Source organism: Capricornis sumatraensis, chromosome 20 (assembly GCF_032405125.1).
Source record: "Capricornis sumatraensis isolate serow.1 chromosome 20, serow.2, whole genome shotgun sequence".
NCBI classification, from domain to species: Eukaryota; Metazoa; Chordata; class Mammalia; order Artiodactyla; family Bovidae; genus Capricornis; species Capricornis sumatraensis.
This window is the reverse complement of record NC_091088.1, coordinates 51,569,956-51,591,992: the sequence shown is the minus strand read 5'-3', so window position 1 is coordinate 51,591,992 and position 22,037 is coordinate 51,569,956. Positions and strand designations below refer to the sequence as shown.

Here is a 22,037-nt window from a genome sequence, read left to right as displayed (position 1 = left end):
CAGTCACCATCTGCAGTGATTTTGGAGCCCACAAAAAATAAAGTCAGCCACTATTTCCCCATCTATTTGCCATGAAGTGATGGAACCAGATGCCATGATCTTAGTTTCCTGAATGTTGAGGTTTAAAAAAGCCAACTTTTTCCCTCTCCACTTTCACTTTCATCAAGAGGCTCTTTAGTTCTTCTTCAATTTCTGCCATAAGTGGTGTCATCTTCATATCTGAGTTTATTGATATTTCTTCTGGCAATCTTTATTCCAGCTTGTGCTTCATCCAGTCCAGCATTTCTCATGATATACTCTGCATATAAGTTAAACAAGCAGGGTGACAATATACAGCCTTGACGTATTCCTTTCCTGATTTGGAACCAGTCTGTTGTTCCATGTCCAGTTCTAACTCTTGCTTCTTGACTTGCATACAGATTTCTCAGGAGGCAGGTCAGGTGGTCTGGTATTCCCATCTCTTGAAGAATTTTCCACAGTTTGTTGTGATCCACATAGTCAAAGGCTTTGGCATAGTCAATAAAGCACAAGTAGAACAATTCCTGATATATCTCAATTCTAGAATTTGTTTGGTTTTCTCACATCTCTTTCACTTCAAATTTCTTCACGAAAATTTTCAAACTTGTTTGTGTCTCTGCATATGGTTTGCAGGCTTATATCTAATAATGCCCAATGCTGATGGTTGGCCCCTGCCACTAAGTGTGTCTCTCAATCTGATCCCTGCCACTACACAGGCACCTGGAGCTAGCCTGCCAAATCCATGGGTGTGCATAGCACTGGCTTTGATCACCACAGATGCCTACTGTGGTACCTAACCCCTGGACACACAGGTGTTGCTGAGAACTGCTGCAGTACTTGCACTGTAAACACCTCCCTCCCACCCTTCAGGTGTTGATGTGGGCACAATGGCCCACCCCCACACCACCCCACTGCCCCAATATGCTGCCTCAGTGTCTTCTATTGATATAATTCAGTTAGAGCTGCCTGATTTCTCTCCCTTCTTGATTTCCCCTTATCATCCCCCACAATCCTTCCCAAGACCCAGTGACCCTATCCGTGTCCTCCATAACACCATTTCTGCCCCTTGTGAGTTTTAACTTATCCCTGCCCTCTAGAATGCTTTATTGTTCCCTGATGACCTCTAGACTTTCGCAGCTATAAAGACATCTATCTCCTTGAAATACCCCATCCTTTACTCTGTCCCCTTTCATGACCTTCCCAGGAAACCTGCAGCGTGTCCCGCTAACAACTCTCATTTTCCCCCTTTAATCCTCTCCATTCCCCTGTGCAGGCCCTCCCTTAACTTGAGCCTGGTCCCCTGCCAGTCCTTTTTTCTACATTCCCTAACCAGTTCTCTTCCCTCTTAACCCCTTCTCTGTCCAAACTGGATCCTACTAGCTCAATCCCTTAACTTACAGCACTCTTTCTAAATAGCACTCCACTTACCTCATTAAAGCCAAAGGGCCATGCCTCCAATTCCTCAGGACAGGAGAGTACATCAGGGTGTGATGCCATTAGGGTGGGCTCTAATCACTGATATTGACTTTGATTGAAATATGAAGGGCAGAGTCCCAAATGTTTAGTCCAGATTTCTGCTCTATTAGAGGAATATTTGGCTCTGACACCTAGGAAACTTCTGAATGAATGAATGAATTGGGTGGGATTTCAATTATTGGCATTTATCCTCCAGTTGGAACTCCTAACTGGTTCAACATATAGAAAATGTGAATCTTAAGTCACAAGTATATTCATGATTGGACCTCTGATTGGTTCCAGGCATGCAGAAAGCAGGATTTATTAATTCATTGAACATATTCGTGGGTCTTTAAAAAGTATCTATGTATTTTGGCTGCATCAGATCTTAGTTGCATCACGTGGGAACTCCATTGAGTCATGTAGGATCTATCCTTGCGAAACAGCTCTCTAGTTGCTGCATGCAGGCTCAGTAGTTGTGGTTCTGGGGTTTAGTAGCTATGAGGCATGTGGGGTATTAGTTCCCCTTTTTTGTTGTTGTTTAGTCCCTCAGTCCTGTCTGATTCTTTGTGACCCCATGGACTGTAGCCTGCCAGGCTCCTCAGTCCATGGGGTCTCCCAGACAAGAATACGAGAGCGGGTTGCCATTTCCTTCTTTGGGGATCTCCCTCACCCAGGGATAGAACCCACATCTCCTGTATTGGCAAACAGATTCTTTACCACTGAGCCACCCAGGAAAGCCCCATTAGTTCCCCTACCAGGGATCAAACCTGCACCCCCTGCATTGCAAGGCAGGTTCTTAACCACTGGACCACCAGGGAAGTCCCCGTTGATCATATTTGAATTTAGGAGCTCACTGTGTGCCAGGCCCCATGTTCCATCCCCAGGGAACAAGTGGTGGCCAAGGGAGACAGGACTGTGGCTCTCCTGGAGTTCACAGTTCACAGGGGAGATGGAGATCAACAGCCAAATAAACAAGGTGCCTTCAGGGTGGACCGATGACTGTGAAGGGAATAACTAGAGAGGCACTGAGGACAAGTGGAAAAAGAGAAAGTTCTCAGCAGAGGGGCCACCTGAGCTGAGATTTCCTGGGTGAGATAGTTGTGAAGAGATCTGTGGGAAATGAAAGGGTTCCAGGCAGGGGAACAGCAAGTGCAAAGGTCCTGAGTTGGGAGTGAGGTTTGAGTGGCTGGAGTCAGGGAGGCCTGAGGGGAGGGTGTGAGGAGAGTGGGGCAGAAGCAGACCAATCAGAGCTTGGCCATCTGAGTGCGAGATTGGGATTTCATCCTGTGAGCCATGGCAACGTATGGGAGGATGTGAACCTGAGAGAGGTGTCACATGATTTAGGTTGTGGAGAAACTCTGGCTGCCCTGTGCAGAATAGAGAGTGGGGAGCAGCAGGTTCTTGATTTGCCAGGAACCTCAGACCCTCCTAAGGCAGACCCTGGGGGTGAGGGCGAGCAGAGCAGGCCTCAGAGGTGCCCCCTCACTTCCAACCTTTATAGGAGTATTCTCTGAGATAAGGCATGACTGGCTGTGGCCTGTCTGCTTTCTGCCCTTGGGCTAAGCTGGGGACCTCTTCTTCCCCCCTCCCAGCCAACTTAAGTCTGTAAAGTTCAGAGTCCTCCCCAGGAAAAGCCAGCATTACCTTGGCCAGATGATCAAGCTTAACATTATTTGTGACAAATCATGTTGATATGATGAAGTCTTTGATCATATGTAATGAAGGGTACACTCACCTCTGGATGTTCTCCCCCAAACCTATAATCTCCATCTAAGCGTGATGAAAACATTAGACCAACCTGAAGTACAAATTAAAGGACATTATCCAAACACCTGACTCCAAACAGGGTTTTAAATTTTAGCTATGAGTGTGTAATGACATTATCACTTTGATTGCATTTTCAAATTAGAATGCAGTAAAGCTGACTCAGTATACAGTTCAATGACATTTATACACCTAGATATAGATTTAGCTACCATCAGAATCAGGATTCATCACCCCCAAAATATCTCCCTTGTGCTCTCCCTTCACAATTATCCTCCCCTTCCTCTACCCCTGCCCACACTGACCTGACAATATAGTTTTGTCTTTGTGAGAGGACCCCATCAAGGGAATCACACAGCATTAACCTTTTATTAGTCTATGCCCTGACCAATAATGCTGAAGAAGCTGAAGTTGAACAGTTCTATGAAGACCTATGAGACCTTCTAGAACTAACACCCCAAAAAGATGTCCTTTTCATTATAGGGGACTGGAAACAAAAATAGGAAGTCAAGAAATAACTGGAGTAACAGGCAAATTTGGCCTTGGAGTACAGAATGAAGCAGGGCAAAGGCTAACAGAGTCCCCACTGGTCACAGTAAACACCCTCTTCCAACAACACAAGAGAAGACTCATGGACATCACCAGATGGTCAATACCAAAATCAGATTGACATATTCTTTGCAGCCAAAGATGGAGAAGCTCTATACAGTCAGCAAAAGCAAGACCAGGAGCTGACTGTGGCTCAGATCATGAACTCCTTATTGCCAAATTCAGACTCAAATTGAAGAAAATAGGGAAAACCACTAGACTATTCAGGTATGACCTAAATTAAATCCCTTATAATTATACAGTTGAAGTGAGAAATAGATTCAAGGGATTAGATCTGATGGACAGAGTGCCTGAAGAACTATGGATAGAGGTTCATGATATTGTTTAGGAGACAGTGATCGAGACCATCCCAAGAAAAACAAATGCAAAAAAGCAAAATGGTTGTCTGAGGAGGTCTTACAAATAGCTGAGAAAAGAAGAGAAGTGAAAGGCAAAGGAGCAAAGGAAAGATATACCCAGTTGAATGCAGAGTTCCAAAGGATAGCAAGGAGAGATAAGAAAGCCTTCCTCAGTGAACAATGCAAAGAAATAGAGGAAAACAATAGAATGGGGAAGACTTGAGATCTCTTCAAGAATATTAGAGATACCAAGGGAAATTTTCCTGCAAAGATGGGCTCAATAAAGGACACAAACAGTATGGACCTAACAGAAGCAGAAGGTATTAAGAAGAGGTGGCAAGAATACACAGAACTATACAAAAAAGATCTTCATGACCTAGATAGCCATGATGGTGTAATCACTCACCTAGAGCCAGACATCCTGGAATGTGAAGTCAAGTGGGCCTTAAGAAGCATCACTATGAACAAAGCTAGCGGAGGTGATGGAATTCCAGCTGAGCTTTTGCAAATCCTCAAAGATGATGCTGTGAAAGTGCTGCACTCAATATGTCAGCAAATTTGGAAAACTCAGTCATGGCCACAGGACTGGAAAAGGTTAGTTTTCATTTCAATCTCAAAGAAAGGCAATGCCAAAGAATGCTCAAACTACTGTACAATTGCACTCATCTCACACACTAGCAAAATAATGCTCAAAATTCTTCAAGCCAGGCTTCAACAGTACATGAACTGTGAACTTCCAGATGTTCAAGCTGGATTTAGAAAAGACAGAGGAACCAGAGATCAAATTGCCAACATCTGTTGGATCATCAAAAAAGCAAGAGAGTTCCAGAAAACATCTATTTCTGCTTTGTTGGCTATGCCAAAGCCTTTGACTGTGTGGATCACAACAAACTGTGGAAAATTCTTCAAGAGATGGGAATACCAGACCACCTGACCTGCCTCCTGAGAAATCTGTATGCAGGTCAGGAAGCAAGAGTTAGAACTGGACATGGAACAACAGACTGGTTCCAAATAGGGAAAGGAGTACATCAAGGCTGTATGTTGTCACCCTGCTTGTTTAATTAATATGCAGAGTACATCATGAGAAATGCTGGGCTGTATGCAGCACAAGCTGGAGTCAAGATTGCTGGGAGAAATATCAATAACCGCAGATATGCAGATGACACCACCCTTATGGCAGAAATTGAAGAAGAACTAAAGAGCCTCTTGATGAAAGTGAAGAAGAGGAGAGTGAAAAAGTTGACTTAAAACTCAACATTCAGAAAACTAAGATGATGGCATCTGGTCCCATCACTTCATGGGAAATAGATGGGGAAACAGTGGAAACAGTGACAGTCTTTATTTTGGGGAGCTTCAAAATCACTGCAGATGATGACTGCAGCCATGAAACTAAGACGCTTACTCCTTGGAAGAAAAGCTATGACCAACCTGGACAGCTTATTAAAAAGCAGACACATTACTTTGCCAACAAAGGTCCATCTTTTTTTTTTTTTTCCAGTAGTCATGTATGGATGTGAGAGTTAGACCATAAAGAAAGCTGAACACTGAAGAATTGATGCTTTTGAACTGTGGTGTTGAAGAAGACTCTTGAGAGTGCCTTGGACAGCAAGGAGATCCATCCTAAAGGAAATCAGTCCTGAATATTCACTGGAAGGACTGATGCTGAAGCTGATACTCCAATACTTTGGCTACCTGATGCGAAGAATTGACTCATTGGAAAAGACCCTGATGCTGGGAAAGATTGAAGGCAGTAGGAGAAGGGGACAACAGAGGATGAGATGGTTGGATGGCATCACTGACATGAGTCTGAGTAAACTCCAGGAGTTGGTGATGGACAGAGAGGTCTGGTGTGCTGCAGTCTGTGGGGTCACAAAGAATTGGGCATAACTGAGTGACTGAACTTAATTGAACTGAATCTTTGAGACTGGCTTTTCATCACTTGGCATAATGCCTTAGAGATTCACCCAAGGTGATGCATGTGTGATGTTCATTTCTCTTTTTTAAACCTTTGTTTTTAAAAACAATTTTTATTTATTTATTTTTGGCCATGCTGGGTCTTCATTGCTGTGTGGGCTTTCTCTAGTTGCAGAGATGATGGCCACCTTCTCACTCTGTCCTCATATGGTGGACAGAAAGGAAGCAAGCTCTCACAGTCTCTTCTTATAAGGGCACTAATCCCACCAGGATTACCCCACCCTCATGACCTCATCTAATCCTAATTATTTCCTAAAATTCTTATCTCTAAATATAATCACACTAGGGGTTAGGGTTTCAACATATCAATTTTTGGGGACACAACTCTGTCCATTGTAATGATCAAACTCCCTACTCATCTCTTTCTTCTTTTAGCCACTGAGTTATGTCCAACTCTTATGCAACTCCATAGACTGTAGCCTGCCTAGGCTCCTCTGTCCATGGGATTTCCCCAGGCAAGAATACTAGAGTGGGTTGTCATTTCCTTTTCCAAGGGATTTTCTTGACCCAAGGATTGATCTCCATGCATCTCCTGCATTGCAGGTGGATTCTTTACCACTGAGCCACCCAGGAAGGCCCCTATTCATCATAGAAATGTAAATTAAAGCAATACAGAGCTATTGTATAACTTCTCACCCACCCAGCACATTGCGTGCTGACAAGAAGACAAAGAACAATCATTTCACACGCTGGAACTGGAAGTGTGACTTAGTGAAGCCTTCGCAGAAGTCATCATAGTATGATGACCACAAAGTCCTTATACTTTGACCCTACAATCCCACTTCTTGGATCTGTTTTTAAGTGGTACTTGCTCACTTGCACAGAGAAGCATGCCCATGGGTGTTCTTGGCAGGATTGTTTGCGGCAGCCAAAAGATGGAAATCATCTTTATATCCAACTGGAGGGTCCCCATAGTGAAGTCTGTAATTCCTGATGTGACCCCCAAAGCAGTTAGAGAAAATTAGGGTATAGGTTCTCATCTGTGGAGAAGTAATGGGAGAAGGCATGGGGGCTCTTTTGGTCTGGGCCTTGTTTTCAGGTGCAGGTTCCGTGGGTATGCTGTGTGTGAAAGTGTATTGGTATACATGTGTGATTAGGCATGCTTATGCACTTCCATAAAAATATTTTTAAAAATGGGAGATTCAGTGTACTCTTGATTTCAGTGAGACTCGGATTCCCAAAGTCTTCATTTCAATAAGAAATCTAGGTCTCTGAAGGGTTCTTAGGGAATATTTCGTGAGTGGGAGAGAACTGGTTTTCTCTTCTTAATTCACATATCTGTGAGAAAAGAGGAACCATGCATACAGTTCTCCTTCTGACTTGAAAATTCAAAAGCACATCTCTCATTCATGAAATGAAGAATATCAATTCACGGATTGTGAAGTCACTTGAAATAAGTATTGTTAAGACACTCGAAATAAGTTAGATGTCTTATCAAAACTGAACACTGAAGTTAAAAATCACAATCATAGGACATGGTAATAATGTTGTAGTCTGAATGTCTTAAAGTTTGTTCAGTTTTCTGGGGTTAGATATAAACTTGGATGAAGCCAGCTCATGGTATGGAAGAGAATCTGCTTTCCTGCAGCCACTTATTCTTTTGTGATTGTCCCTGTTATCCTTCTAACAGTTCTTTCACCAGAAGGAAGAAAGGCACACAGGTTCATGCCTGTGCTGGAATCACACCCTCTCCCCTTGTTGCTCAGATGAGGAAGAATTGGCCTGCAATGCAGAGACCCGGGTACAGTCCCTGCGTTGGAAAGATCCCCTGGAGAAGGGAATGGTTACCCATTCCAGTATTCTTGCCTGGAGAATCCCATGGATATAGGTGACTGGTGGGCTACAGTCAGTGGGGTCACAAAGAGTTGAACACAACTGAGAGACTACCACTTTCACTTTCCTCTAAAACCAAGGGAACTATTAATATCAGCTAAAACCCAGTGGCATTAGCTTCCATTGATGGTTTTCACCTGAGTTAGTAGTTACTATGGTGTTTGAATGATTGTCAGTTTTCTAATGATGCATAAGAAATTTTCACAAACTTAAGTTTATTAACTTAGAGTTCTGTGTAGGTCAGAATGGCTGGGTTCTCTGCTCACCATTTCACAAGGTTAAAATCAAGGTGTTGGCCTGCATTCTCATTTGGAGCTAGGACACTCTTCCAAATGAATCATGGTTACGGCAGGATTCAGATCCTTATTGTTGTAAAACTAAAATCCCCATTTCCCTCCTGGCTTTCAGCTGGGGGACAATCTGAGTTAAAGGTTGCCTGCATTTCTTACCACGTGATCCTTACTGAGTTAAAGCCAGCTGGGGAGAGTCCTCCTTGTCTCTAAGCTGCCTCATGCCTGGGAATCTTTGCCAGTAAAATCCAGTCCTTTTTAGGAACTCATCTGATAAGGTTAGACCCTTTGAAGATATTCTCCCTATTTTACCATTAACTGATTGGGGACTTCAATTACAGATTCAAAATCCTCTCACAGCAGCACACAGATTGGTACTTAATGAACAACTGGGAGCAGGTACATATGTACCAGAGAGCAGCAATCTTGGAGTCATCTTAGGTTCTGCCTATCACAATGGTGATTTCTTATTTCCATCATTCCATCAATATGTATTCAGTTCAGTTCAGTTCAGGCGCTCAGTCGTGTCCGACTTTTCGAACCCATGAATCGCAGCATGCCAGGCCACCCTGTCCGTCACCAGCTCCCGGAGTTCACTCAGACTCATGTCCATCAAGTCGGTGATGCCATCCAGCCATCTCATTCTCTGTCATCCCCTTCTCCTCTTGACCCCAATCCCTCCCAGCATCAGAGTCTTTCCCAGTGAGTCAACTCTTCGCATGAGGTGGCCAAAGTATTGGAGTTTCAGCTTTCGCATCAGTCCTTCCAATGAACTCCCAGGACTGATCTCCTTTAGGATGGACTGGTTGGACCTCCTTGAAGTCCAAGGGACTCTCAGGAGTCTTCTCCAACACCACAGTTCAAAAGCATCAATTCTTCGGCGCTCAGCCTTCATCACCATCCAACTCTCACATCCATACATGACTACTGGAAAAACCATAGCCTTGACTAGATGGACCTTTGTTGGCAAAGTAATGTCTCTGCTTTTGAATATGCTGTCTAGGTTGGTCATAACTTTCCTTCCAAGAGGTAAGCGTCTTTTAATTTCATGGCTGCAATCACCATCTGCAGTGATTTTGGAGCCAAAAAAATAGTCTGACACTTTCCACTGTTTCTCCATCTATTTCCCATGAAGTGATGGGACCAGATGCCATGATCTTCGTTTTCTGAATGTTGAGCTTTAAGCCAACTTTTTCACTCTCCTCTTTCACTTTCATCAAGAGGCTCTTTAGCTCCTCTTCACTTTCTGCCATAAGGGTGGTGTCATCTACATATCTGAGGTTATTGATATTTCTCCCGAAATCTTGATTCCAGCTTGTGCTTCTTCCAGCCCAGCATTTCTCATGATGTACTCTGCATGTAAGTTAAATAAGCAGGGTGACAATATACAGCCTTGACATACTCCTTTTCCTATTTGGAACCAGTCTGTTGTTCTATGTCCGGTTCTAACTGTTGCTTCCTGACCTGCATATAGGTTTTCCAAGAGGCAGGTCAGGTGGTTTGGTATTCCCATCTCTTGAAGAATTTTTCACAGTTTATTGTGATCCACACAGTCAGTCAAAGGCTTTGGCATAGTCAATAAAGCAGAAATAGATGTTTTTCTGGAACTCCCTTGCTTTTTTGATGATTCAGCGGTTGTTGGCAATTTGATCTCTGGTTCCTCTGCCTTTTCTAAAACAAGCTTGAACATCTGGAAGTTCACGGTTCATGTACTGTTGAAGCCTGGTTGGGAGAATTTTGAGCATTACTTTACTAGCGTGTGAGATGAGTGCAATTGTGCGGTAGTTTGAGCATTCTTTGGCATTGGCTTTCTTTGGGATTGGAATGAATACGGACCTTTTCCAGTCCTGTGGCCACTGCTGAGTTTTCCAAATTTGCTGGCATATTGAGTGCAGCACTCTCACAGCATTATCTTTCAGGATTTGAAATAGCTCAACTGGAATTCCATCACGTCTGCTAGCTTTGTTCGTAGTGATGCTTTGTAAGGCCCACTTGAGGATGTCTTGCTCTAGGTGATTGATCACACCATTGCAATTATCTTGGTCGTGAAGATCTTTTTTGTACAGTTCTTCTGTGTATTCTTGCCACCTGTTCTTCAAATCTTTTGCTTCTGTTAGGTCCATACTATTTCTGTCCTTTATTGAGCCCATCTTTGCATGAAATGTTCCCTTGGTATCTCTAATTTTCTTGACGAGATCTCTAGTCTTTCCCATTCTGTTGTTTTCCTCTATTTCTTTGCACTGATCGCTGAGGAAGGCTTTCTTATCTCTTCTTGCTATTCTTTGGAACTCTGCATTCAGATGCTTATATCTTTCCTTTTCTCCTTTGCTTTTCACTTCTCGTCTTTTCACAGCTATTTGTAAGGCCTCCCCAGACAGCCATTTTGGGTTTTTGCATTTCTTTTCCATGGGGATGGTCTTGATCCCTGTCTCCTGTACAATGTCACGAACCTCATTCCATAGTTCATCAGGCACTCTGTCTATCAGATCTAGTCCCTTAAATCTATTTCTCACTTCCACTGTATAATCATAAGAGATTTGATTTAGGTCATACCTGAATATTAGATGGCATTAAACTCAAAAAAGACCTTCAGTTGTGGCATATGGGATCTAGTTCCCTGACCAGGGATCAAACCCAGGCCCGGAAGTCTTAGCCACTGAACCACCAAGGGAAGGCCCCCGCCTAGTTTTCTTAGGAGGTTTATGTACTTCCTCACTCCCACAGCTCTTGGGTGCAGTCCCTGGTACTTGCTCCTGCCCTGAATGCAGATAGGGATCTGCAGGAAGCAGGAGCCGGAAGCTAACCTTATGGCTTGCAACTAATTCCTATCAGGGTAGGCGGAGTCAGTGTCCCGACCAAGGATGGAGCACCCTGTGAACAGTGAAAGCCTGGCAGGCTACAGTCCAGGGTCGCAGAGTCGGACACGACTGAAGCGCCTCAGTACTCACCCAACCTCTTGAAGCCTGGAGGAGCTGAGTAAAGTGGGACCACGCCCCCTCACATGGGCAGCCAATCAGGACCTGCTCTGATTTCTCCATTGTGAAGTACTGGCCCTTGATGGGGTCTGGGTCTTGGGATTCTGGATAGAACAAGGGGAGGTGTAGCGGGTTTGGCTCTGCTTTGAAGATACTTGGAGTCTTTTGGGGTAGAAAAATCATGACCCCGATACCCGCTGACGCCGGCGCGCCGCCCCCCGCCCCAAAAGAGCCACCCGCGGCTCCAGGGGCCCCAGAGGCTCCAGCGGCCCCAGGGGCCCCAGGTGCCCCAGATGCCCCAGGTGCCCCAGATGCCCCAGGTGCAGAGGCTCAGCCACCTCCGATTACACAGACGAGAGAAGAATTGTCATTTTATGCCCCGGATTACCTGTGTTTGACCATCGCGGCCGTAATTTTATTCCCTCCCCTGGGAATACCAGCACTCGTATTCAGCGGAAAGGTAAACCAGTACCTAAACCTGGGCGCATCCTGTCCTCTGCCTGCCCCCCTTGCTGTCCTCTACGTGCCCCCTTGCTGTCCCCATTGCATCTGCTCCTGTCCTGGGATATGGGTAGGGATTTTCACTCCTGACCGGAGAGGTGTCTAGCCATTACCCAGGGGTGTGACAAGGCTGGACTCAGAAACCCAAATCTAAAGCTCCCATTCCTACAGACCAAAGAGGCCAACAAGAAAAGCCAGTGGGAAGAAGCTTATATCAACTCAGGCCGAACTGGTTGGCTGGATGTATTCGCCATACTCATCGGTTTAGGCATCATTTATTTCTTAGTTCTATTTGTCTGAAGTCCAGGCCCAATAGCTGACGGGTTCACCCACCCCAACAGGACTGGCTCACTGAGACACTAACCAGCCAAATCAGCCACCATGGAAGAAAACAACAGCTGGATATCCACTAGCCAGAAAACCTACCAGCCAAGGAGCTCAACATCCAAGCAACCCACTAGCCCAGGAAAACATTACTTTATGCTCTTGACCTCCAGCGCTGTCATTATCCATCTTGGACATCTTCACTGTGATGCTCTAGATGCCTTAAGCTCCTTGATACTGGGCTGCTCTTTCAGGAAAATATTTATTTAAACCAATAAAATCGAAGGGTATGTTCCAGCTTCTCCTGTGTGTTCGTGTCTGTGTTTCTCTAGGGCTATGTGTTTCCCAAATCAGGTGAAAGTCAGAATGACCTAATGGTGAAGCACAGAGACATAGAAATCTGGTGGATGTAGGTCTACATCCCACATCTGACCCTTTAAAAACTGTATGTCCTTCAACAAGATACTCTTCTGGAAACCGATTCCTTTGTAAAATAGATATAATAATTGCCAATGTAGAATGATATTTGGAAATTTGAGTTAATGTTCTCTGCTGCTGCTGCTGCTAAGTCGCTTCAGTCGTGTCTGCTAGGTTCATTCAAACTGGAATTCCAGGCTTCCAGTGTCTCAGAGAAGGGAGGGAAAATAGAAACCTCCTCCAGCTTTTGAGATTTAAAAGCCAAACTCTTCGGAAAGAAAGACCTCAAGAACTAAATAGTCAAATTGCCAGCAGAGCTGATCAGGACTGCCTCTCCCCCAAATCCTGAAAGGGAAATGGCTGCCTATTTACGGAATAGGGAAGGAGAGAAAGACTCAGTTCAGTTTAGTCGCTCAGTCGTGTCTCTAGATGCCAGTATATCCATCAGAATGCCCCTAATAACATTCATCTCAAGAAGGGGCAGGGTGTCAAAGACCCTGCTTAATACCTATATTCCCACTGCACATACAAATCCTAGAGAGGCTTTAAGATTTCAAAGAAAATATGCTGTATGGCGTGGAGGTCTAGGAAGAAATGGTCTCTGACAGCCAAGTAGGATATCTCACATCCCAGCTTGGTGAGGAGGAGGTGGAGGCTTACAGAATGCCAAGTGCCTGAGTGACAATGACTGTCAGAGGGAAACCAGGGACAACACAATCACCATCTAGAATGAATGGAAATAGAGATCAAGGATGATCCTATCAACAACACTCAGGGGTTTCTTCTGGGGCCCTAGCTTCATGGACAACCCCAAATGCACAAGAAACCTTAGGCTTAGTGGAATTAAGTTTCCACAGTCAAGGGGAATGGGCATTGTCAGTAGAAATGAATTGAATAACTAAGAGAAAGGCCTCTAACTCTTTCTCCATGCCCATCTCCTTTTCTTCTTGGGAGCATGACTCAGTCACATTTCCTAGGTTCCCCTGCGTGACCATGAGATTATCTTTGGCTTCATGGAATGTGATTACAAGTGATGTGTGCTACAAATAACCCTGGCCTTAACCCATCTCCCGCACAGGCATTCTGCCTTTTTCTTCCTCCCCTAGCTGATTGGGCAAATGATACCCCTGGTGATTTGAAGGTCACGTGTTATAAAGATGGAAGAGCTCCCATCTGCCTCAGTCCCTGAATCTTAGGGACTACCACCTTAAGATTACCGCCCCAAGATTACTACTGCCCTATCGCCTCCCATGATGGGAGCAGAAAATAAACTGCTATGTTGTTCCATGTTATGTATGATCCGCCTATTTCCATAACTTAATCCACCCTAACCTGTGCAAATGCAGGAAAATAGAGTTACATTGCTTAGACATCTGGGGTTACAGCTTTAAATTCATACCTAACAAGAGACACATTGTGGAAGGTTTATGGAAAATAATGAGTGAAGGAGAGAATGAAAGTGCTAGTCTATGGTTAACCTTGACCGTAGCTGTTATAATGCTGTTTCTGTTTCTTCTGTGGCCCTGGGTATCTGCACAGACCACACTTGTTTGTGGAATACTGCTCCAGTTACTGGTGTGTCTGGGAAAGGAGATTATATCTGCTTGTCTGCTGTGTTGGTGGCTCTGGATGGTCAGGGTCAGCCATCCTTGTCGTTCCCCAGACCAGCCTAAGCCGGGGCTGTCACATTCATCTGCAGAGCCATGTCGAGTCAGGATGGCCTACATCAGGGTGAACAGCCAAATCCAAAAAAGTCATATTGTGCTATAAGACTTGGAAAGCCAACCAGTCTTCTCTGCTTCAGCTCTTAACTCCCACCAACCTGCGTTCCACTGTCAGGCATTCATCTGGTATTTACCAACATGTAATGTGAAAATTAAAGTTGCTCAGTCATGTCTCTTTGCGACCCCATGGACTATGCAGTTCATGGAATTCTCCAGGCCAGAATACTGAAGTGGGTTGCCATTCCCTTCTCCAGGGGATCTTCCCAACCCAAGAATCGAACCCAGGTATCCCAAATTGCTGGAGGATTCTTTACCAGCTGAGCCACCAGGGAACAAACCCCAAATGTCTATTCTATCTTGAGACTTCATCAGTTGAATTACTATAATGAAACACACAGATATAACACCTACACATTTTCTTCTCCCCTCTACTTTCTGCAGAATGGGACTACCATTTTTATTCAGTTTATAGGGATTATATTTCATTAGGCCTGTGTAAGTATGCTCCATTACTGAGCATGGAGGTTCATAGTGATTAAAAGTGAAAAAAGTGAAAGCGTTAGTCACTCAGTTGTGTCCGACTCTTTGCAACCCCATGTACTGTAGCCCGCCAAGGATCCTCTGTCCATGGAATTCTCCAGACAAGAATGCTGGAGTGGGTTGCCATTCCCTTCTCCAGAGGAATTTTCCTGACCCAGGGATCGAACCCATGGTCTGAGCCATCAGGGAAGCCACTTACGGTGATTACATACTCTGAACTAATTTTTAAACTCAACAACCAAGCAACCCATCTGCCTGGACGCCTTCAGATTTTTTCTTTCTTCCTCTTTCTCCTCCAATTTTTGCTTCTCTTCTCCCTCTTCCTCCTGCTTCTCCTCACCTTCCTCCTCCTCCTTCCTCTGTTGGTTCTGTTTGCTCCGTTATCAATGTGCCCCTTCACGAATTGTTCCCAGACTCTCCAGAACTCTCTAACTGTTCTCAGCAGAATTCCCCCATGGCCAAATTGGCCAGGTCATTTTTTATTCTCTTTTTCCTCTGGATCATTAAAACTGTTTCTTTACCTGAGATTTTAAAATTTAATTTTACTTATTTTTGGCCACGCCACGTGGCAGTGCCTTGGCATGCAAGATCTCAGCTCCCCATCCAGGGATCAAACCCCCACCCCCTCTTCCCTGCATTGGGAGCTTGGAGTCTTAACTACTGAACTGCCTGGGAAGTCCCATAGAATTTTTTTTTTTTTGCACAACTTCCACACAAATATATTCTCACAAAAAAATCAAGTAATAAAAAGAGTCTGAAGGAGAGGAGAAGCTCATGTTATGGCTGGTCCTGGTATCACTTTCCCCCTCTCGTAGGTTGCTGTTTAATTGCTCAGTTGTGTGTGACTCTTTGGGACCCTGTGGACTGTAGCCTGCCAGGTTCCTCTGTCCATGGGATTTCCCAGGCAAGAATACTTGCCATTTCCTTCTCAAGGGGATTTTCCTGACTCAGGGATCCAACCCATGTCTCCTGCATTGGAAGGTGGATTCTTTACCACTGAGCCACCAGGTAATTGCTCACAATATTTTACTGTAACTCTTTCAGTTGCTGCTGCTGCTGCTACTAAGTCGCTTCAGTCGTGTCCAACTCTGTGTGACCCCATAGACGGCAGCCCACCAGGCTCCACCACCCCTGGGATTCTCCAGGCAAGAGCACTGGAGTGGGTTGCCATTTCCTTCTCCAATGCATGAAAGTGAGGTCGCTCAGTTATGCCCAACTCTTAGCGAACCCATGAACTGCAGGCTCCTCCATCCATGGGATCTTCCAGGCAAGAGTACTGGAGTGGGTTGCCATTGCCTTCTCCAATGCATGAAAGTGAAGTCGCTCAGTTATGCCCAACTCTTAGCGAACCCATGAACTGCAGGCTCCTCCGTCCATGGGATTTTCCAGGCAAGAGTACTGGAGTGGGTTGCCATTGCCTTCTCTGAAGTCTTTCAGTTACCTTTATGCATTTCCATGTGCATACATATTCAAACACTTTGATACCACACTCTGCTTACCTCTAGATCTTGAAAATGCTTTCGTGTTAATACTAAAGATTTTCAACACCGAATGCCCTGCATTCTACTTGTCAATAACTCCCCTCTGTGAACTGATCATGGTAATTTTCAATTCCTAGTCCATCTTGTTCCAATAATTCTTCTCTGAGGACATATGTGTTAAGTTCTAAATGTTGGGAGGATTAGCTGGGTTTTCTAATTGTGCAAGTAGAGGTGAATTTTAGGAACCAGCAGATGGCTGAGCCCCAAGAGAGAGTCCTAGGCATGCTTACCACTAATTTCTGTCCCCCCCTCTTCTGCCTGCCAGCAGGAAGAGCAGCATAGAAGGAGGCCGCCTCTCTGAATTGTAATCATTCAGTTCTGGAAGTTTGAAAGCAGTAGGCTGGAGGAGCGAGTGAATGTCCAAAGGTGAGGGTTTACTCCCTAACTCTTCCATGAACACCAGCAGCCTGGACTGTTGCTGCCGACTTCTAAAGGTACAGCTGATGATTTCCTCAAGGCAACTGTATCAAAGTCGAGAGCAGGATCCGAAAAGCATCCTTCTGGCAACCCAGCCATTCCATCCACAAAGAAATGTGTACATATATTCACCAAAAGATGTGCTAGAACAGTGGGCCAGTTTCATGAAGACAATTTTTCCATGAACTTGGGCAAGGGGAGGGGTTCGTTTGGGAATGATTCAAGTGCATTACATTTACTGTGCACTTTATTTCTATTATTATTACATCAGCTTCATTTAAGATCATCAGGTATTAGATCCCAGAGGCTGGGGATCCTTGTACTAGAATATTCATAGCAACTTTATTCCTAAGAACTCAGATTGGAAACTACCCAAATGCCCATAAACAGTAGAATGCCAGAATACACTGGGTGTGTATTCACCCAATGAGTTCAGTTGGAAAAGATCTGAGCTGTACCTTTCTGATACGTGCACTTTTCAGTGATACATTAGTTGCTCAGTCATGTCTGACTCTTTGTGACCCCATGGATGGTAGCCCGCCAGGCTCCTCTGTCCACAGGATTTCCCAGGCAAGAATACTGGAGTCGGTAGCCATTCCCTTCTCCAGGGGATATTCCCAACCCAGGGCTCAAACCTGGGTCCTCCTGGATTGCAGGCAGATTCTTTGAGTCATGGTAGACCTATCATACTTCAATAAATTGTTTTTAAAACTCAAAGATTACCCTCTGGTGCTTCCACTGCATGGAGTGTGGATTCAATCCCTGGTCGGGCAACTAAGATCGAGCATGCCTCATGGTGCAGCCAAAAAGTTAAAAAAAAAAAAAAAGAAAGAAAGAAAGAAAAGAGAACTTGAGATACCTGGTAGTCCAGTGGCTAAGACTCCTCGCTCCCAATGCAGGGGCCCAGGTTCAATCCCTGGTCAGGGAGTTAGATCCCACATGCTGAAACTAAGAGTTAGCATGCCACAATCAAAGATCCTGCATACAGCAATGAAGATTGATGATCTTGAGGGCCACAGCTAAGACCTAGTGTACCAGATAAGTAAATAAATAAATAAATGCTTAAAAAATGTCAAAGGTTACCTTTAGGAAACAAAAACCACACACACACACACACACACACACACACACACACACTCACCTTTCCTTCAATTTATTAAGCCTTGGCTCCTCCATGCATGCTGACCTTTCCTTCAATTTATTAAGCCTTGGCCCCTCCAGCCACTTTCTGCTCCATACCATCTGTGGCCACCTGTGCACCTTATAAACACTCCACACCAGCTGGAGGCAGCCTTCAGTCTTCCTAGGGTGTCACACTTTTTCTTATAGTTGTTAGTTCCTGGAATCCATGTTTTTCTCTCCCTTTTTGTTTTAGGGGAGAAGTGACAGAGAACATATCTGATTTAAAAAATAGGAACACAGGTTACAAATTTCCAGTTTCACCATCAACATGAACCCATTTGTTTTGATTATCTATACATTCCCTGGTGGCTTAGTTGGTAAAGAATCTGCCTGCCATTGTAGAAGACCCAGGTTTGATCCCTGGGTCTGGAAGATCCCTTGGAGAAGAAAATGGCAACCTACTCCAGTATTCTTGCCTGGGAAATCCCATGGACAGAGGAGCCTGCTGGCTACAGTCCATGGGGTTGCAAAGAATCGGACACAACTGAGCAACTAACACTTTCACAACAACTTTCAAAACATATGCAAACACACCTTGCTTGCCACTGTTCTGTCTCCTTTCTGTCTTGTATTTTGAGATGTTTTAATTTTTGTTGGGTTAGAGTTCCAGGACTTCCTATGGTATGATAGATGAGTGGTTAACTTAAATCCTGGATAAAATAAAAAGATTTTGTAATCGGAACACATGAACAATCTTAATAGGGATAATATTTTTGTGTCACTGTCTCAATGGTCTGTAGCCATTTTCTCAAGTCCATGCTCAGTGATGGCAGTAAGTCTGGTGCCAGCCTAATTTTCTCTCCTTTTTAAAAAAAAATTTTTTTTTTAGGCCCCATCTCAAGGCTTTCAGGATCTTAGTTCCTCAACCAGGGATTGAACCTGTGCCCTCTGTAGTGGAAGTGTGGAATTCTAACCTTTGGATCACCGGGGAATTCCCTGTTTCTCTCCATTTAAGTAACTGTCTAGGACTTCCAGGGTTGTTTGTCTTACTCTTAGAATTCAGGAACTTCACCAGAACAAGCCTAGGAGTGTGTGTGTGTGTGTGTGTGTGTATGTGTGTGTGTGTATGTGTGTGTGTGCATGTGTATGTGTGGTGCACCGTTCTGTCAGAAACTTTGTGAATTCTTTCCATGAGCAGTATTTTATCCAGCTTGAGAAAATTATATCTTATCATTACCTTGTTACTTCCTTTCTTTTTCTGAAGATTCCTATCTAATATCTATTAGATCTCCTGGACCTTTTAAATAATTTTTTTTTCTTGTGTTGTTGTTTTCTTGTTTTTCTCTGAATTAAAATTTCTATTTAATTATATGGACCAACAAATTAGTTGTTTATTTCGATTCTGCCCAGGTGGCACTGGTGGTAAAGAACCAATGCAGGAGACATAATAGACTCGGGTTCAAATCCCTGGGTAGAGAAGATCCCCTGGAAGAGGAAATGGCAACCTATTCCAGTATTCTTGCCTGGAGAATCCCATGGGCAGAGGAGCCTGGTGGGCTACAGTCCATAGCGTTGCAAAGAGTCAGACACAAGTGAACCAACTTAGCACGCAGCATGCATGCACTGTATATCAAGTTTAGATTTGTTGAATATTTTAAAATTATTGATACATATAAATTAAATAATTTAAAAAATCATTTAATTCAACTAATAAATTTTGTAGGGTTCAGTTCAGTTGCTCAGTTGTGTCCGACTCTTTGTGACCCCATGAATTGCAGCATGCCAGGCCTCCCTGTCCATCACCAACTCCCAGTTTACCCAAACCCATGTCCATTGAGTCAGTGATGCCATCCAGCCATCTCATCCTCTGTCATCCCCTTCTCCTCCTACCCTCAATCCTTCCCAGCATTAGGGTCTTTTCCAATGAGTCAACTCTTCACATGAGGTGGCCAAAGTATTGGAATTTCAGCTTCAACATCAGTCCTTCCAATGAACACCCAGGACTTGATGGACTAGTTGGGTCTTCTCACAGTCCAAGGGATTTTCAAGAGTCTTCTCCAACACCACAGTTCAAAAGCATCAATTCTTCAGCGCTCAGCTTTCTTTATAGCCCAACTCTCACATCCATACCTGACTAACAGAAAAACCATAGCCTTGACTAGATGGACCTTTGTTGGCAAAGTAATGTCTCTGCTTTTAAATATGCTATCTAGGTTGGTCATAACTTTCCTTCCAAGAAGTAAGTGTCTTTTAATTTCATGGCTGCAGTCACCATCTGCAGTGATTTTGGAGCCAAAAAAATAAAGTCTGACACTTTCCACTGTTTCCCCATCTATTTCCCATGATGTGATGGGACCAGATGCCATGATCTTCGTTTTCTGAATGTTGAGCTTTAAGCCAACTTTTTCACTCTCCTCTTTCACTTTCATCAAGAGGCTCTTTAGCTCCTCTTCACTTTCTGCCATAAGGGTGGTGTCATCTACATATCTGAGGTTATTGATATTTCTCCCGAAATCTTGATTCCAGCTTGTGCTTCTTCCAGCCCAGCATTTCTCATGATGTACTCTGCATATTAAATGAGCAGGGTGACAATATACAGCCTTGACATACTCCTTTTCCTATTTGGAACCAGTCTGTTGTTCTATGTCAGGTTCTAACTGTTGCTTCCTGACCTGCTCAGTTAGAGACCTCTCTCTTTAATAAAGAACTCTTTTCTCTTCCACAAATTCCATGGAAGCCCCTAAGCTAATTAGATGATCAATTAGAGAACTTCTGAGGTCTCTTGGGAGAGTCACAATGTTCTTTTGCAGGCTGCTGGTGGCAGGTTCCTTTCACAGGCTAGATAGGAGGTTCTTGGGAGCAGCATGCAACAAACTTTTGCTCCTGAGTACCCATTATGAAGAGAATGGCAAATGTTTCCTTCTGTTTTGGACACAGTGCCAGAATGAGCTTTCTTGTTGTTGTTCAGTCGCTCAGTCATGTCCGACCCCACTGAAGCATGCCAGGGTTCCCTATCATTCATTATCTCCTGGAGTTTGCTCAAACTCAAGTCCATTGAGTTGATAGTGCCATCCAACCATCTCATCCTCTGTTGCCCCCTTCTCCTCCTACTCTCAATCTTTCCCAGCATCAGAGTCTTTTCAAATGAGTCAGTTCTTCACATCAGGTGGCCAAAGTATTGGAGCTTCAGCATCAGCCCTTCCAATGAATATTCAGAGTTGATTTCCTTTAGGATTGACTGGTTTGACTACCTTGCTGTCCAAGGGATGCTCGTAGAAAAAGTTTGAGCCACAAATACACACATACACAAACTGGCTTCACAATTATTGACTGAATATTTGGAATTCATAAAAATTCAAATAAATCTCATAATAACGTAACCAATGTCATCACTAGATCAGCTGTTAAATTTAGTATTCATAAAAAGTGTAGTATCCATGGAATAACAACTTGGATGTCAGACTTCCCCCATTCCAAGAATTCTCTAACATGCAAAATGGTTGCCAACAAATCTTACCCAGGCTTCCCTGGTGGCTCAGTGATAAAGAATCTGCCTGCCAGTGCAGGAGCCACAGGAGCCACCGGTTCGATCCCTGGGTCGGGAAGATCCCCTGGAGGAGGGCATGGCCACCCACTCCAGTATTCCTGCTAGGATAATCCCATGGATAGAGGAGCCAGGTGGGCTATATAGTCCGTGGGATTGAAAAGAGCTGGACACAACTGAGCAGGCTCGAAAGGTGGAATCTTGGTGCATTTAATCTGTTGCTCTGTGTAGGAAACCTACCCTGTCCTTGGTTTTCCCTAGGTCCAACCTCAGAAGTTGGGAGCCCTGCTTCTTTTTCCTCTTCCCCAGGCAACCTAAGGAAAGAGGTTGCTACCAGAGGGGAATCTCAACTGGCAATTTCAGGGCCAGAGGCATAACACCTAGGGGTCTGTTAGAAATGCAAACTCATTGGTCCTATCTCAGACCTGCTAAATCGATCTCTGGGGATGTAGCTCAGAAAACTGTTTCAAGAAGCCCTCCAGGAGATTCTGATGGCACTCCTTCGTTTCTACTGCCCCATCAACTGGCTGGCTGACCTCTCCTACTTCTTAGAGCAAAGCTGAGGAGATTCTTCTAATGGCTGATGGCCACACCCTTGAAACTATTTTGTTATCCTTTCCCACTGTTTTTGGACATAAAACCCTAAGC

General features: G+C 44.2%; 1 protein-coding gene across 1 annotated transcript; it reads left to right on the top strand.

Moving 5' to 3' along the window:
- The first annotated feature begins 11,440 nt into the window (after positions 1-11,440).
- On the top strand, positions 11,441-12,060 carry PMIS2 (PMIS2 transmembrane protein). The gene is made up of 2 exons (XM_068993054.1): positions 11,441-11,719; positions 11,932-12,060. Exons 1-2 carry the CDS (start codon positions 11,441-11,443, stop codon positions 12,058-12,060), a joined length of 408 nt encoding a protein of 135 aa, XP_068849155.1.
- The last annotated feature ends 9,977 nt before the right edge of the window (positions 12,061-22,037 follow it).